Here is a 16,157-nt window from a genome sequence, read left to right on the forward strand (position 1 = left end):
TTTGTAACAAACCATGGAACTATTTGACAAAACAAGTCAGGAATGTCTTTGACTAAGACTGATCATAGTTTTTTTGAATTCATAAAATAATTTGTTGATATTGGTAATGTTTGGGGAAATATGATCATTAATGTCGAAATAACGATATAAGACAAAATAGTATGTAAATTTTTATACTACTAATATATAACCTACTCTCTGCGGAACACCAGTATCGATTTCCAGTCTGCAATATTTTCCATGAAGCGCTTGCATGGTGTCTGTAGCGTTGTTATAGACATCTGCGTGTAAATCCAGACATTCATCGAAGCCGCCAGGGAACCAAATACGACCCGTCATGATCCCGCTGTCTGGCTTTCCGAATGCGTCAAGTACTTAAACATAAATTTAGAGTTTTTTAAACACGTATTTATTCATTCTCTTTATTTGTGGTAAAGTTGTACCATTTTTTGACAGAATGTCTGAATAAGTTTTGCAAAGATTCATGAAAACAACCAGAATTACGAAAGTAAGTATATTTGAGTTGGACTAAACAGAAAACCTGATTGTCTTGTGGAGTTTGATTAAACAGAATATAGTGGTATATATTTATACAATTTCATAGCATTTAAAAAAATATGGTCAGTCATATTCCAATAGAACTAATGAATATAACGAACTCTCGCATTTAATAAAACGAATCAGTAATAGCTACACTTATTGTATATAAGGTGAAGTAGCATCGTCATAATGCTTTGGTTATGGACGACCAGATTAATCGGACTATTTGACCTAGTTTGAGAGAGCTAGTTTATTGAAAAACAAGTAAGTTATCGCTGGTAAATATATCCAAGTAAGCATTAGTAATACAAGACATATTGCACGGCTTGTCAGTCAAATGTCTAAATTATTCGCCGGAATCACATGTGTTCATTTAATAATAGGCTATTAGTACTAATTTACTTAGTCCACCATAAGCGCCAACTTATTTATATTTATAATTAAATACAATGCCACAAGGGAACTGACACCTATGGCATAATGGTAAGTCACTGTTGGTCAGATAAATGTTTGCAAACCTTGTAGGGTCCATGGTTCCGCGCTCCTGAGGTCCTCAACAAGCAACATCAGGTCCTGGCTACACTCATGGGTCAGACCCCATGATTGAAGAGCAAATTGCCCAGTCAACGGGGTTAAAAGATCAACGCCGTCCGTTGACAACGATCCGTTTTGGGTAAAAAAATCGACAATCAAATCCAAGTTATCAATGCCTAACGTATTGCCAAGCGCTGGAAGCAGCGACTGTACGGCGTCAGCGAGCATGCCAGTATTACCGTTGATGGTCGATTCACCATCAGTGCGCTGTGGTACAGTACTTAAAACAATTAAAATAACAAACCGTAAAATCATGATTAATGTGTGTGTGTGATTCCACTACAGTGTGTTAAGCCTCACAAGAACTATGAATTTAAAATTTGAAAAACATCCGAGACAAAATCGGCGTTAGTAATCAACTTTGAGGTTCTACTTGATAAAATACGATGTGAATTACGAAATCCAAAAGTTCGGAATCTAGATGAAGCTATCATGATGACTTAATGTTTGTTTAGGTTTTATCAGAAGACGTTCACTACCAACTATGCTGATAACAGTTGAAATTCTACCCGATATTCAGAAAAGTGCGCGTTGACCTGAACAAGAAGTAGGTTTACGGTCTAAATGAGTCATCGCACGTACAGACTTCTGACAAACTATGCAATAATATGATTACATCACTCGATATAAGCGAATTTCTCCCGTAAAGAGCTCACCCAATTTCACGCAGATTACCGGGTTATTAGACCCATTTTGTTATCCGGTTCATTTGCCAGTTCAATAAGTCTGGCCTGGTTATATATTATTATCCGCCCTTTAGATTAAAGATGAAATAATTCATGCATTGCAAGAAGATGCCTTTAAGTCATGGGGATTTTAAGGTTGTAAGCGTTTTTCTTTTGTAAACTCTGTTTTGGCGATTGTAAGTGCGTTTGTTTATAAATTTTTATATAAAAAACTACAGAAACAAGCTCGGTAGCCAAAAGTTTATATCAAAGCATAACTCGTGTCCTTTTTTGACATTTAGCTTAAGTATACACACTTGAATTAATTGAAGTATAATGTTTGAAGTTATAGAGGGGCAGCATGCTCCACTAAATCCGCTTATGATGCGAATAATGTTTTTAGTTAATCATATTTGATATATGCGATAGAGTGAGAGATGTCTCGATAATTACTATTTTTTACCAGCACAACCATCCCTAATCTGCTTCCGTGACTTAAAAACAGATCTGAAAAAAGAAGATCAGAAATCTTACCTGACCGTCTACTTCAATGCTTAAGGTCAATAACTGGTCTCAGAGATACAAAGGCAGCGGCATAACAATTCATACCAATATAACTCAGTGAATTATCTTGTTCAGTTTTGCATTCACCTCTTAAGTCTCTGCTTAAAGCTGCACTCTCACAGATTTACCATTTTTACATTTTTTTTATTTTTTTGGTCTTGGAAAGAGCATATTGTTGCGTTAATATCTGTAAACCAATGATAAAATATGGATGACAAAAGATCAGAGCGCTAATTTGAATATTTCGGTTCGAAAATTAATGTTTTTATGGCTTAAACGTTGCTAACGGTTTAAGAAAAATATATAAAACATATTTTTTGAACTTTAATATAAAACTCTGCGATCTAATTTTTGTCAGCTGTCTTATATAACTGGTTTCAATGGATTTTCGCAAAAATTGGCTCGTTCCATGACAAAAAATCAAGAAGATGTCAACACGTTTAATCTGTGAGTGTGCAGCTTTAAAGCTCTTCTCTGTTTAAATGGAATCTATGACTAGACTATAAAAGTACCAGTCATTGTTTATACTTTTGGTACTAGGTGTAAGGAATAACATTAATATTAAATCGGATAAGGTCGAGGCCTCGCATGTGGTGGTGTTAATGCTATTCCTTTGTACGAAGCAATATGGCATTTTGTATTGAATACTCCAAAAATATGAAAATGATCAATTTATTTCAATTTATGTTTTTAAATTATATGGAAGTCGCCTATAAGACACTCTGCAGATGACACGGCTTTATATATTTCTGTTGACGATTTTACTGGCAATGATTAGATCAAGTATTGGCTGAACCACATTCAGTTCAACGAAGTAGCAGCACACAAACATTTGGTAGTTACGCTTTCGAGCATGTGCTCATGACATGCGCGCTTATTCTGTCAACCAAAAGGCCTGGGAGTGTATTATCACATGTGTTCATTTAAGGGTGTCATGTTAAGCTGTACACTAGAAATAATTCATGTCATTTGCATCTGGCCATATTGAAATCGCTGACCTTGAAATGGTGTAACACGAGGCGGCAAGAAATATATTCAGTGCCAATATACATATGTCGATCAACATTCTATTTATGAACACTTCAATGAAATCTTTCAAAGATAGTGGATACAAACACGCTCTCACAATTTCCTGTGTTGAATCTATCTATATCTAACGTCCTATGCTTGCTTCACGTGTCGTCGACACAATATCATGAAATTTCCGTTTTTTGTCATCTTTATAAAATAACCCGCAAGTCTCAGCGTTTTCCAATTTTTTCCAGATTCAGGCACTGACATGTTATGTAGTTAGATAAAAACTGGTTAACTAGATAAGATCGCGTTACCACTTAATAAGTGAAATTCGCAAATCATCAGTAGATAACCTGTTGTATAAATTATTTTATACTAACTGGTAATCTGTTAGTATTGTACTGCATAATAAGGTTACATGTGGCAGTTCTGTTTTAAGTCTTATGCTTTTTATCTTATCGAAAACGTTTCGCGTGTATTAACTAGATAATTTGATAATTATCGCGAAAGTTGTTCAGTCATTTACATAACAATTCGCGAACGTTATCCGGAAATGTTATGCCGGAAATATTCCACAATACAATTCACATTGAAGAATACCAAAGTAATTGTAATGTTTCGTCTATAACGTAAATAGTATGTATGCTATCTAAAACTTAAATATTATGCGGTAATAACATGTATTCACTTATTATTTCAATGTTAATAATTACATCTTCAAAGAAAGTAGAGAGCGTAAAGACCGAGGACAAGATGCCCGGTACATTCCACACAAGTATATTCTGAGCCATATGTATACAATAAGTTTCAACGGCTTCATTTTGTGGTGAATGTGATGATGAAGAATGAAAACGTACTAATCTCTTGTAGGATCCTATTCATCAAATACTTTGTACTCCTCATTGTAGTTTTTCATACTGTTTCTCTGTGTATCACTATACCTCTTGTCTTCCTCGGGAACATGTTTTCTTTAGTCGTAGCCGTCGAATCGAAATTTGCTGGGTGTCTATTGTGTTCCCGACGTGTTTGGTGATTGTAGTTTTCATGTTTACGTTCTGTATTCTAAGCCTATTTGCACTAAGTGACGTAAGAAGCCTAAACGCTTCGTTTTGTCATCATCATAATAAATATAAAGTTTGGCCGAAGAGCCGTTTTTACCGTGAAATATAGCTGATAGCTTTAAATGGATGCGTTTTCGAAATGGTAACACATGTCTTACTCTGCAATACTACATTCAATGTTTCTAATGAATTAGGAAGATGTCTGTGTGTGTCGAACTGCTTGTTATAAGACAGATGCGGCGATTATTGTCGATGACCGATGATAGTGCGTGCGCGTTCATTCCGCCAAATTCAGTGTTCAATTCTGTGGTAGCCTCAGACTTGGTCTGTACGTTGATCTGTAGTCTAAATATTATTTGTATTGTTCGGCCTCTTATCAAGTTTAATATTCCTTTTGAGGATATGTTTTTTTGCAATGGCTATGACGTAGGATTTAGTGATTATCTGACAATTATATTGTTTTTCTTGTTGTAAACAGCGCTTTTGGTTTAGTTTGTTTTTTAAAGGTTGCTGCTAACTATAAGTCTTGCCTCTAAGCACTTCCGTTGGTGAGCCCGGAGCCACAGCTAAGACGAAAGATGTGGCAAACGCTAATTGAATAAGGCTGACTCGAGCTTAGTAGGCTTCTTTTAAATATGCCATCTAAAGTTTCCTGAGAAGGTAGGAACAGCAGCAATCTATTGAAAATACGTTGAAATCTACAAACGACTGCTGTTATAATAGAGATGTCAGCATGCATTATCTTAAAATTGGTAGGGTCATTATCTTTCATCATGGAAATGTCAACAATATCTGCATTAATATGGTATATTTCCGATTTTCTGAAACTGTCTTCGGCTTAGCAGTCACTTGTCACTGCTTGTTGTTTCGAGCGTGATGCAGCTGCAGATACATACCTTTTTCATTGATCTCTCTTCATTTAGGAACACATTCAATACGTATCAATTTCCATCAAACGTCTTTTTTGTACCGCCGACTAGTAAAATATGTCTGTCCTCCCTTATAAGATCTATCTGTGTATTAGACCTTACCTAAAACAAGTCTAGAGTTAAGGTCAGGACAAATAACTGTTACAAGGAACAACAACAGGCAAAAAACTCTAAACAATACTTTTACTCAATACCTCAACAAGTTTGAAATCAATATATCAAATACCTTTGTCGTTATGCTCTTTACAAAAATAAGTATGAAATAATATCGAATACAACGTTATTGTTCCTATTCACTGCACCTCTTCTCAAAGAGATATGTATGATATTTTGAAACCGTTATACGGATGGAAACAGTCATTTTTCGTACCACCTAATTCACAGAGTTGTCAAGTAAACTGGTCACAATTATATTAATGGCTGCGGGTAGAAGATCTACGGTTTCCAGCATCGGTGAGAGTATGGGTCAAACTTTATGCATACAAAATCAATTTTGAGTTTAATTTGTATACACACATAATTTTTCATTCTATTATATGTTTTTGGATGTAGGATTGTGGCATTGTCCTTGTGTAACATTATTCTTCCTATTTCCCGCCCTTTCTGAATACGGCCTTTTCCAATCCCATCATTGGCGCTTCGAACACGAGTGACACGATGAAACTGAGACCATACGTCATAGTCATATGGCCGAGAAATAGGTAGATCTGGAATATAGAACAATTCGTTTAGAAGTATTTTGAAGCGAAATCGCTTAAAACATATCTATTGCATTTCCATAAAAGATCGGATCATTGAACATTCGTTATGTGTATACATGATGTGAGCATATATGAATTTAGACATTTATGTACAGGATATTGGATAATACTAGATAATTGACCAAAACTGCGTCTTGCATAAACATAATATAATTCGAATATGCTTTAGTTCAGCTGATATATGACACAATGTGACTATAATGTTCAATTTTAAAGTCATAATTTTTTTTTTTGTATTTTATATTTTCTGTTTATTTTGTACATTTTTTCTTGCACATACATCTCTATCAAATGATACAAGCCAGATCACCAGACATCAAACATATCTGTATAGATGACAAATACATATTTATGTATCGAATACATCAACGTACCAGTTCAAATTGTGTGAAGTAGGTCAGCTCTCTCCTGCACATGTAGAAAGTCGTCATTATGAGGGGATGTATAAGATAGGCACAGTAAGTCAGACGACTCAGGGGAATGAACCCACTCCACGACAACAACTCATTTATCCAACCTGAAAAAATACAAAATAGACAAAGAAGGATAACATTGCCATACACATTTTATCTTCGACATTAAATCTATCGTCTCATATGTGATTGCTAAATATGATATTTTATAACAACGAGGATGCGGATAATCGACATTAAAGCAACAACTATACATTGGCCGAGCTTGACTCTTAAATAACACCTAGTCAAACATTCGAAAATTACGAATACTTTTTCTCTGGAGAAGTCCTCAAATGTTTGTTTGTCGTTAAATGAAGGCAACATTTTCATACAACCATTCATGAATACATATACGTCTTTACTGCCATTGACGAATAAACGAATACATTGATTTCTTGTCATGTATTGGTGAGACAATGCAATATGAATTGCAAATGGCAGGTATACCTCCGTGCCCAGTACAGCAGGACACAATGATCCAGGACATGGCAAGACCCCAGCCAGTTCTATGAAAGCTGAAATACGCTGCAGACTCCTTAATACTTAGCATGTGACTTTGACCGTCTGTGTATGGCGAGTAGATAACCGTGCAGATTAAAGAGAAACTCAGGAACCAGCCCAGTATGTTTATAGCCTATGATTAACAAAAGTTCAATGAGGCAAGATCAGAGTCACATATTACTTGTGAGAACGTTTCTAAAATAGTTTGGTTTGCATTTTTAGCTATTAAGAAACCATAGTACATATGTTTTTCTATCATGACAACATAAATTTAGCAATTTTGATAAGAAATTGAACAATAAAAAACCTTGGGAATGCGTAGTTTGCAGCTTGTTTTGTAGAGAAGATACCCAGCAAATAGACCCAGGACGTAAGGGCCAATGCGTGTGTAACTCGGGACATACAGATTTTTCGTAAAGTTGGCATCTTTCCTATAACGGAAATACTTATTTATAAATCAACGAAAATGACAAGGCAAGCCAGTCTTCTTAAAGCGTCTACTGCTTTGCCTTTATACACGTAAGCATATGACCACCAAATATATAAATTGTTAACTATTCTTTTATAGTTAAACAGTTTTAAGTGAGACCGTTCGGAATCATAAACTATGTTGTATGAAAAGAATAGTTTCGATTTACTTGAAAGTTGTCAGTGGCATTAATAATGCTTGAATCGGCTAACAAAATAAATAAAATGAAGTAAGATCTGGGTAATTGCAACCGGTTCTTTATTCGTCCTAATGTGTAGGACACTCTGGTGTCTGTTATCGTAGATCACATAATTGATAATTCAACTCCTTTTTGTCAACACAGTCCGAAATAACTTGATATCAAGCGACTTATGCAAATTGAGTTTTCACTTACGGGGGCGGAGCAAAAGGCAGGGCGGCCTGTGCGGAGTACTCATGATTGACGTCTACCACCCATATTGCGGCGGTTGAAGCTGCAATGAACACTACACCGCAAGCCGCACCAGCAAACACGTTACTGTAAAATGCCGTTATAAATTACTTAACAATAACAAATGCGCATGCTTCTTCTTTATGACCAGAACCAACATACTACTGCACAGCAAATATCATGCCACGACACAGTTGCAACAGACATTATAAGATTAATGTTACAAAAGTTTCTTTACAAATATTTTAACATTGCAATAAAACTATAGTTTATATGTTAACAGTCGTATTGAGAGAAGGTTAAATTAAAAGCGAAATGCGCCTTGATAATTACTGATATGATATAAGACAGACAGAGCTGGATGCCACCAGCCGCTAAAACTATACTGACATAGGCCATATTTCAATAATCGATCATACTATACTGACAGAGGCAGGACATCAACAACCGATAATGCTATACTGACAGAGGTTGGATGTCACCAGCAGGTGATACTTTACTCACAGAGGCAGGATTTCCCTTAGCGATAAAACGTTACTGACAGAAACGTGGTATCACCAACCGATAGAACGTGACTCACAGAAGCCTGATGTCACCAACCGATAATACTTTACTGACATAAGCTTGAGGTCATCAGCCATTATTACTATACTGAGGCAGGATGTGAATAACCGAGAATGCTACACTAATAGAGGCTAGATGTCAACAACCAACAGAGACCGGATGTCACAAACCGCTAATGCTATACGGACAGCGGTAGAATGTCACCGATCGGTACTATTATTCTATCTGAGACAGGATGTAATTAACTAATACTTCAATGCTGGCAGCGGCTGAATGACAAAAACCGATAACACAAAGGTGACAGAGGCCGGACCTCGCCAGCTTATAACACATTGATGAAATAAGTCTGATAACACCAACCAATAATACTTTTCCAGCGGATGATGTATGTCATCAACCGATTATACTGTATAAAAGAATCCTGATGTCACCGATAATGCTATTTGGGCAAATGCTTGACGACACTGATGAATATTACTATATGGAAAGAGGGAGGCTGTCAATAACCGAAGACGCTTTAATAACAGTGGATGGATGACACCGATCAATATATAAGTATAGTGACAGAAGCAGGATGTCACTAACCGAGAATGCTAAACTAATAGAGGCTAGATGTCACCAACTAAAAGGGGTCGGATGTCGCAAACCGGTTATACTATACTGACCACTGCCAAATGTCATTGTCAATACTATTATTCTACCTGAAACTAGATGTGACCAACCAATACTACTACTATGCTGACGAAGGGCGAATGGGACCACAACCGATAATACAATAGTGAAATAGGCCGGACGTTGAAAACTGATAATAATATATTGACGGCCGATAAAACTATAAGGAAAGAAGCTGGAATTCGCATTCCCATCATTCTATACTGACACACATTGGATGCCACCGTCCATTGATAACATACTGACGGTGGTTGGATGCCATTAATTGATAATACTTTCCAAACAGAGGCTAGTTGTCACCACCTGATAAGATTATCTTGACAAAAGCTGGGTGTCACCACCTGATAATACTGTCCCGATAGAAGCTGGGTGTTACCATCTTAAAATGTTCTCCTGACCGAGGCTGGGTGTGACCATCGGATAATCTTATTCTGACTGAAGCTCGATGTTACCACCTGATAATACTATCCTGTCAGTGACTAGATGTAATCTCCGGATAATCTTATCCTGACAGAGGTTAGGTGTGACATCCTGATGATATTATTCTGACAGAGGCTGGATGTCACCACCTTAAAATGTTATCCTGACTAGGATCACCTGATAATATGATCATGACAGAGATTGGGCGTGACCACCTTAAATACCATCCTGACAGAGGTTAGATGTCACTATCCGATAATACTATCCTTACAGAGTCTAGGTGTCACTGCCTGAATATCACCAGCCATAATGGGTTCCTTAACGTACAAGCCGCATTCACTATACATGAATTTAAAAGTTATGCTTTGACCAAAGACTTGAATAAAATACATTCTAACACTACACTTGATATGTAAAACTTTTGTTATCGAAAGCTTTAAAAATAAAACTGAATACAGCGTGTATGAGTGTGTTTACTAGAACAATGGCAGGAGTATCAGAGGACTGATGATGTAAAACTGCATGTCATTTGCCAGGTACCACGACCATCCCATACACTGAAATATATTAATAATGTGAACATACTTTCTTGCTATTCAATCATTAATATTTGTAATCATAGTCGTCATTTATTATGTGTTCCAGTACTCTATTAACATGGTAATACAAGTTACTTGTTTATGGATGGTAAACACCTCTTAAGTTAAGATCCTAAATTCATGTTATCACACTTACTAAGGTAACACACGCATATTACATGAACAAAATATTAAAGTTATCCTTAAATAGTTGGCTTACCGCATTTGAACGTTTAAAGTAAACAGACCACTTCAGTTTTAAACAAACTCGGGAATCCAAACACGCAGAACAGGTTCTAATGTGGCTTTACGAAATTGGTAACAAATAACACCAATAAATCATCAATCCTTTTCCATTTACAGGTAAGTATTGCTTCAGTTGTTTTGTTACGTCATAATTGTTATACGATCGTTTTAATCAATTGCGTTTAATGCTTCAAAGAAGCCAAAAATATACACTATAGACTCACCGATCAACCATCAATTCGAAGGCAACAAACAATCATACTAAAATGATTATGAAATTTCAACGATGAAATACCGTCTCATCATCGATGACGTAGTTGTTGACGTATATCAGGTTGGTCCACCAATACTTCCGGCAACCGCCCATATTGGGAAACTCGCCTCCGTTCCAGAATGGACCAGATACGATGTAAGGCAAAAGGACAGTGCCGACCATAATGACGAGCATGTAGGGCGGGGTCAGCCTGCAGAGAAACGACCTGATATATTTTTCCATTAATATTTATATGGAAAACTACAGAAACAAGTCCAGTAGTCGAAAGTCTGAACATAAACTCCGTTTAATGGCACAGGGCGTTTAATTACAATTGTATATACAAAATATACAAAATGTTTTAACTATATTTAGCGTGTAATATTTTCAATATATTAACCACTCAAATACCTCCAGAATCTATGAAAGTAGAACATGAACCAATTGAGTCCTTTAACCCCGTCCACTTTCTTTAATTCTCGCAAGGTCAAGTAGGCCACCAAGACACCACTGCAACAATTATGTCTTTTATTCAGCTATATGTACATTTCGATGGCAGGACGATTGGTTGATATCTATTATGTGGTTTGTTGTTCTGTGTGTTTTCTATGGTTAGGCTTTGATCTTTGTACTTCTTTGATAATGGTACATATCACCGTCTAGAAAGTTATGCTTGGAATATTATTCTTTATCCTATATATAGGCCATCTACTCCTAATGTTACGTAATATATTATGTACTAATTCGGCGATATGGCAGTGTGTTAAGCAAACTATTAACAAAGTTTTATAAGTAATGCCTAATCTATTAAAACATTGGCAAAGAGTAACGTACTCTTGAATAAGTTTCTTTCAATTTTGACTCTATTAGGGATTGTAGAGCACACTATTCACAGTTTTAGAGATATCACTCTGCCTCGAGGGGTACCACTCTGCCTCGAGGTACACATACTATGCATGATATTATCACTCATGTGAAATGTCTAGTTTCAATTGACATATATTTTAACTCGTAAACAAACAAGCAATACAAATGAGCCAGTTCAATAACACAGTTGAAACAATTTTATGATTGGGGTTTCATATTGATTTTAATGGATTTACAATTACGATTGGCGATCGCATTATTCAAGCTATTTGCTGAATGGATGACCTCCGACGGTGACAATTTCAGTCAATAACATTGCCGAAATTTAAACTCGGAAAGAAATTCATTCTGTACACGTTATTAAAATATGCTTGTTTTGGAAACTGTTGCTTTATTTAACACAATCACTCATCTAACCGACAGAAATCATGGCGTATTTTGTTCCAGTATAGTTATAGTTTGAAACCTTACAAGTGTGTAAACATCTGTGTTTGAACAGAATATAAGCAATGCTAAATGTTAATATTTACCTGAGAGTGAAAAAGGAATCAACGGATACAGATGCGTATACCACAGCACTGAATGAGGGGTTTTGCAGCTCGTCGTAAAAATACATACCAAGGTTTGCTGAATAAATTTACAACAAATTAAAACAAATGCTACACTACTGTGTATCTTACCATACATTTCCTTTAACTTAAGAAAAAAACGTTTTTGATTAAAATTTGGATCATTTGTCTTTGAAGTAAAAAGGAAGATGTTTATTTTTATTATGAATATATACATTCCAAACTGGGTATTGACAAATAGAGTGGTTTCCTTCATCGCGATATGTTACTACGGAGTCTTACCGTCAACCCCGGACGCAAAGAAGTAGGTGTGTCCCAATATGACCCAAGCCATACTGAGGAACCGGATACCGTTAAGTGCCCCTAGGGAACCCGCTCCTTGCACTGTGCTTAATATCTTCACTCCGTTACTGTACGCCGAAAATGCGAGACATATCTTCTCCAATATTCTGCTTTCTATGACATTGAAGTAATAATAATACAATGAGAAACAGTTAGCACACAAAACAAGGACAATAAAACAAATAAATTAAAACAACAACAGCTATATCAAAACATAATGTTCAATGTAAAGATGAGATAAGAGTTTTACACTAATAATGATATCGTTGCTAAAGTATTACCCAATTTAGGCTTCTTTTCTGTGGCTACTTCTGTGATCTCCATTACAGGTTTTGATTGCCCAGCTTCTACCTCGATTACAGAGTTCTTTTTGTCGTGCTCCGAGCCCTCCGTTGTTGGCTGGTAAGCACCGTTGGCATAACCTTTGATTCCCACTCCATTTACTGCGCCATTACATCCTTCATGCTCATTCTGTTTGTTTTCTATGAGTTGTTCATTACCTTTCATTTGAACCGCTATGATGTCATACAATGTACCGAACAGAATAAAGGCAACAAGCACGGATAGGATAATTCTGAAAACAAATGTACAGTACATGCAGTAATTGTATAGATGGTATATCAAACAAGAATAATTAGAATAATCGTCAAATATATAAATATCATATAAATATATTTATATAATAAATACATATTGGACATCTAAAACTTCTAAAGGGACATTCACACATAACATAATAAGTTTAATCCAATTACGTTTGATCAATCTGATTAAGTATTTATTATGTTTATTACAATGTTGAACTGTATTACGTCAGACTCACGACGTTAAGTTATTGTTCAAAATCGACGTACATGACAGCGATTGCGTCACTCGCGAGCGGCTTATTCTCGCTACACAATGGGGTGACGTCGTAACGAATTGTGTCATTGAACAACAACATCTGAACTGAAAACAAACAACCAATATTCGTCCATTGGAATAATATACAATGATCTTTATAAGCATTGAGTGCATAAGGTACTAGGGGTGTGTCTTTATAATGTTACTTTTGTTCTTTATTCAGAGAAAACATAAATGTTTTGGTATATTTGAAACATTTTAGAAGCATCAACCATTCCGCTGTATACTCTAAAATATTCTTGAGTGGTTGTATGTGATTTGTTACGATATGAACTTGAAAATGCGAATTTGTATCTAATATTTGGGGAAGGACAGATACAACAGGTGTTTTTTTCTATTTAAAATATATGAAAATCGTGAAATAACAAATGAATGAAGACTTTATAAAGAATTTTATCTGTATATGTATAGTGAATTTGACTATCTATACATTGTTATTATCACTGGACTGTTAACTTGTACCTAAAAGCTTTTTTATATCAGTAATTAGTTGTGTTACCCTTGTGACATTGAAATAAAAGTCCCTGTCTAGTTCTATGTCAATATGTATGTTATAAGACGGACATGTAAGGAATTTCTAATAATGCGATGCATTTAAAAAAGTGAGCATTGGTTTTAGCTGTTTTTATATACACCTGCAATCATGACATCGATTTACCATTAACCCGTAATGTCGACCAGTATACCTTCAAAGTTTCAAAAATTCATTAATTATTGACGTACATACTTGTAATTTCCGGACAAACCCGCACGTTACATATTCACCAACATATACTTACTGTTTTCCATGAGCAGATTGAGGTCCTTTGCCACACAGTTGGAAGGCATGCACACTCCGATCCGTATTCTAGGCTTCAACGCACTCTGTAAGTGAACTCATTTTGTTTGTATAAACGTTTGTGTACGTGCTTGAGTGGGTGCGTGCGTGCTTGAGTGCGTGCGTGCGTGAGTACCATTTTAGTGTGTGTCAGACGTGCAGCCACGATCTTCTCACGGCAATTATACAATGTTTGGTATTTGGTCTCCATGCATTATCTAGGCATTTATGATTTATATCATCATATATCATATATGTATAACACTGAGCTAATGTATGTCATTGATGTATGCTCATAGGCCCTAGGCCTTTATGTATTTGTAATAAATAAGATGAATGGCTTTGACTAACATTGGTCGTAGGATAATAGGATGCAAGGATTCAACATTTATGTGAAGAAAATGTAGATATCGATGATATTTTGTAGATATGATCTTTATTGGCGAATATGATTTTTATGAGCTAATAGCTTATGATCAAATTTTGAAATAATTTACTTGAATATTAGTTGCAATGAAAACAAAATGTTAAAGCAATGGCGACATAACGTAATAGGACATCATGTTCAGAGAGTTCTTATCCAAATACAATACAACATACTGTCTGCGGAAGACCAGCATCGATTTCTAGTCTGCAGTATTTTCCATTAAGCGTTTGCATGTTGTCTGTAGCGTTGTTATAGGCGTCAGCGTGTAAATCCAGACATTCGTCGAAGCCACCAGGAAACCAAATCCGACCCTTCATGATTCCGCTGTCTGGCTTCCCGAATGCATCAAGTACTTTAAAAAATATTGAGATGTGTAATTAAAGTACCTAATTCATTAATATATTACGTTTTGGTAAAATAAAAACATTTTCTACCTTATTGTCCGAGTTATGCAAAATTTCATGAATTACAATTAGCCGAGCAAAACTGCTCGTAGCGTTGTGGTGTTTGATTGACTGAGTTTGATAGAGTTTTTCGTTTATTGCATAATTACATAAGTATGTATTAATATAAAAAAGATCTTTATGACTGACTTGTCTATAAAAAGAAACTACATCTTTATATATATCCAGTTATACAAACCGACATGTAAAGTTCGTCGATCAATTGTCAAAAGGTTTTACCAGAGGTCGATGAATGACCACTATAAATATCCGAGACCGATAAGCCATCGGTGATAATTATACATTTCTGTTTCATGGAATATATCACCAGGCTATACTAAAACATGCTTTTATTTTATATACGCTATATTAATAATTTACTTTATCCACGATCAGGGGCAACAAATTTTGACTTCATTGACCAAAAGCATTTCAACCGGTAAATAATTACATGCTATGGCAATGGTTAAAATATTAAAAAGTCACGACAACACAATGTTAAAATATTATAAAAGTATAACATTAACATTAAAATACCGTTTATCAATACATTTTCAATTTACATATGTGTATGGTCAGTTTGAAGGCCAGTCATTGTTGGAAACAGAAGAAATTACATACCTTGAAGGGCCCATGGTTCCGCGCTCCTGAGGTCCTCCACAAGCAACATCAGGTCCTGGCTACACGCACGGGACAGACCCCATGATTGAAGAGCCAATTGCCCGGCCAACGGGGTTAAAAGATTTAGGCCGTTTGCAGACAACGATCCGTTTTGGTTAAAGAAATCGACAACAGAATCCAAGTTGTCAATGCCTAACGTATTTCCAAGCGCTGGAAGCAGCGCCTGTGCGGCGCTAGCGAGCATGTTATTATTGCCATCCAAGCTTGATAAACCATCTGAGTAAGGTAAAGTAATTAAAACAATAAGCGTAACAACCTGTGAAAACATAATTAGATTATAACTTCACTACTTTTACAAAGCCTTACACCAACTATAAATGTATGTTTTATATTGTTTAAGACGGCGTCAATGTCTCAAAATGCACAAACTGATGCGACTAGGTAAAACACGA

General features: G+C 35.8%; 2 protein-coding genes across 2 annotated transcripts in view; both read right to left on the minus strand.

Moving 5' to 3' along the window:
* Positions 1 to 1,582, minus strand: part of LOC128242979 (nose resistant to fluoxetine protein 6-like) — a 10,517-nt gene extending 8,935 nt beyond the window's left edge. The window contains exons 1-2 of the mRNA XM_052960437.1: positions 1,059 to 1,582; positions 196 to 374 (exon numbers count right to left, since the gene is read on the minus strand). Of these exons, the coding sequence (XP_052816397.1) occupies positions 196 to 374; positions 1,059 to 1,389 (510 nt within the window). The 5' untranslated portion in view covers positions 1,390 to 1,582. The remainder of the gene's footprint in view (positions 1 to 195; positions 375 to 1,058) is intronic.
* A 3,961-nt stretch (positions 1,583 to 5,543) lies between these two features.
* On the minus strand, positions 5,544 to 16,157 carry LOC128242980 (nose resistant to fluoxetine protein 6-like). The gene is made up of 15 exons (XM_052960438.1): positions 15,706 to 16,157; positions 14,815 to 14,993; positions 14,177 to 14,261; positions 13,349 to 13,442; positions 12,776 to 13,068; positions 12,435 to 12,608; positions 12,114 to 12,210; positions 11,128 to 11,226; positions 10,759 to 10,927; positions 10,117 to 10,196; positions 7,948 to 8,070; positions 7,392 to 7,515; positions 7,031 to 7,217; positions 6,503 to 6,645; positions 5,544 to 6,074 (listed from the first exon to the last, which is right to left on the minus strand). Exons 1-15 carry the CDS (start codon positions 16,031 to 16,033, stop codon positions 5,955 to 5,957), a joined length of 2,295 nt encoding a protein of 764 aa, XP_052816398.1. The 5' UTR covers positions 16,034 to 16,157; the 3' UTR covers positions 5,544 to 5,954.

This window comes from Mya arenaria, chromosome 8, assembly GCF_026914265.1.
Source record: "Mya arenaria isolate MELC-2E11 chromosome 8, ASM2691426v1".
Taxonomy (NCBI): Eukaryota; Metazoa; Mollusca; class Bivalvia; order Myida; family Myidae; genus Mya; species Mya arenaria.

Excerpts from the sequence above, each read along its gene's own strand:
- LOC128242980 (XM_052960438.1), bottom strand. The coding sequence starts at position 16,033 with ATGTTTTCACAGGTTGTTACGCTTATTGTTTTAATTACTTTACCTTAC. Across the intron at positions 11,227-12,113 it reads GATTCCTTTTTCACTCTCAG|TGGTGTCTTGGTGGCCTACT; the intron begins GTAAATATTAAC and ends TAATTGTTGCAG. Across the intron at positions 8,071-10,116 it reads ATACTCCTGCCATTGTTCTA|TAACGTGTTTGCTGGTGCGG; the intron begins GTAAACACACTC and ends GGCATTTTACAG.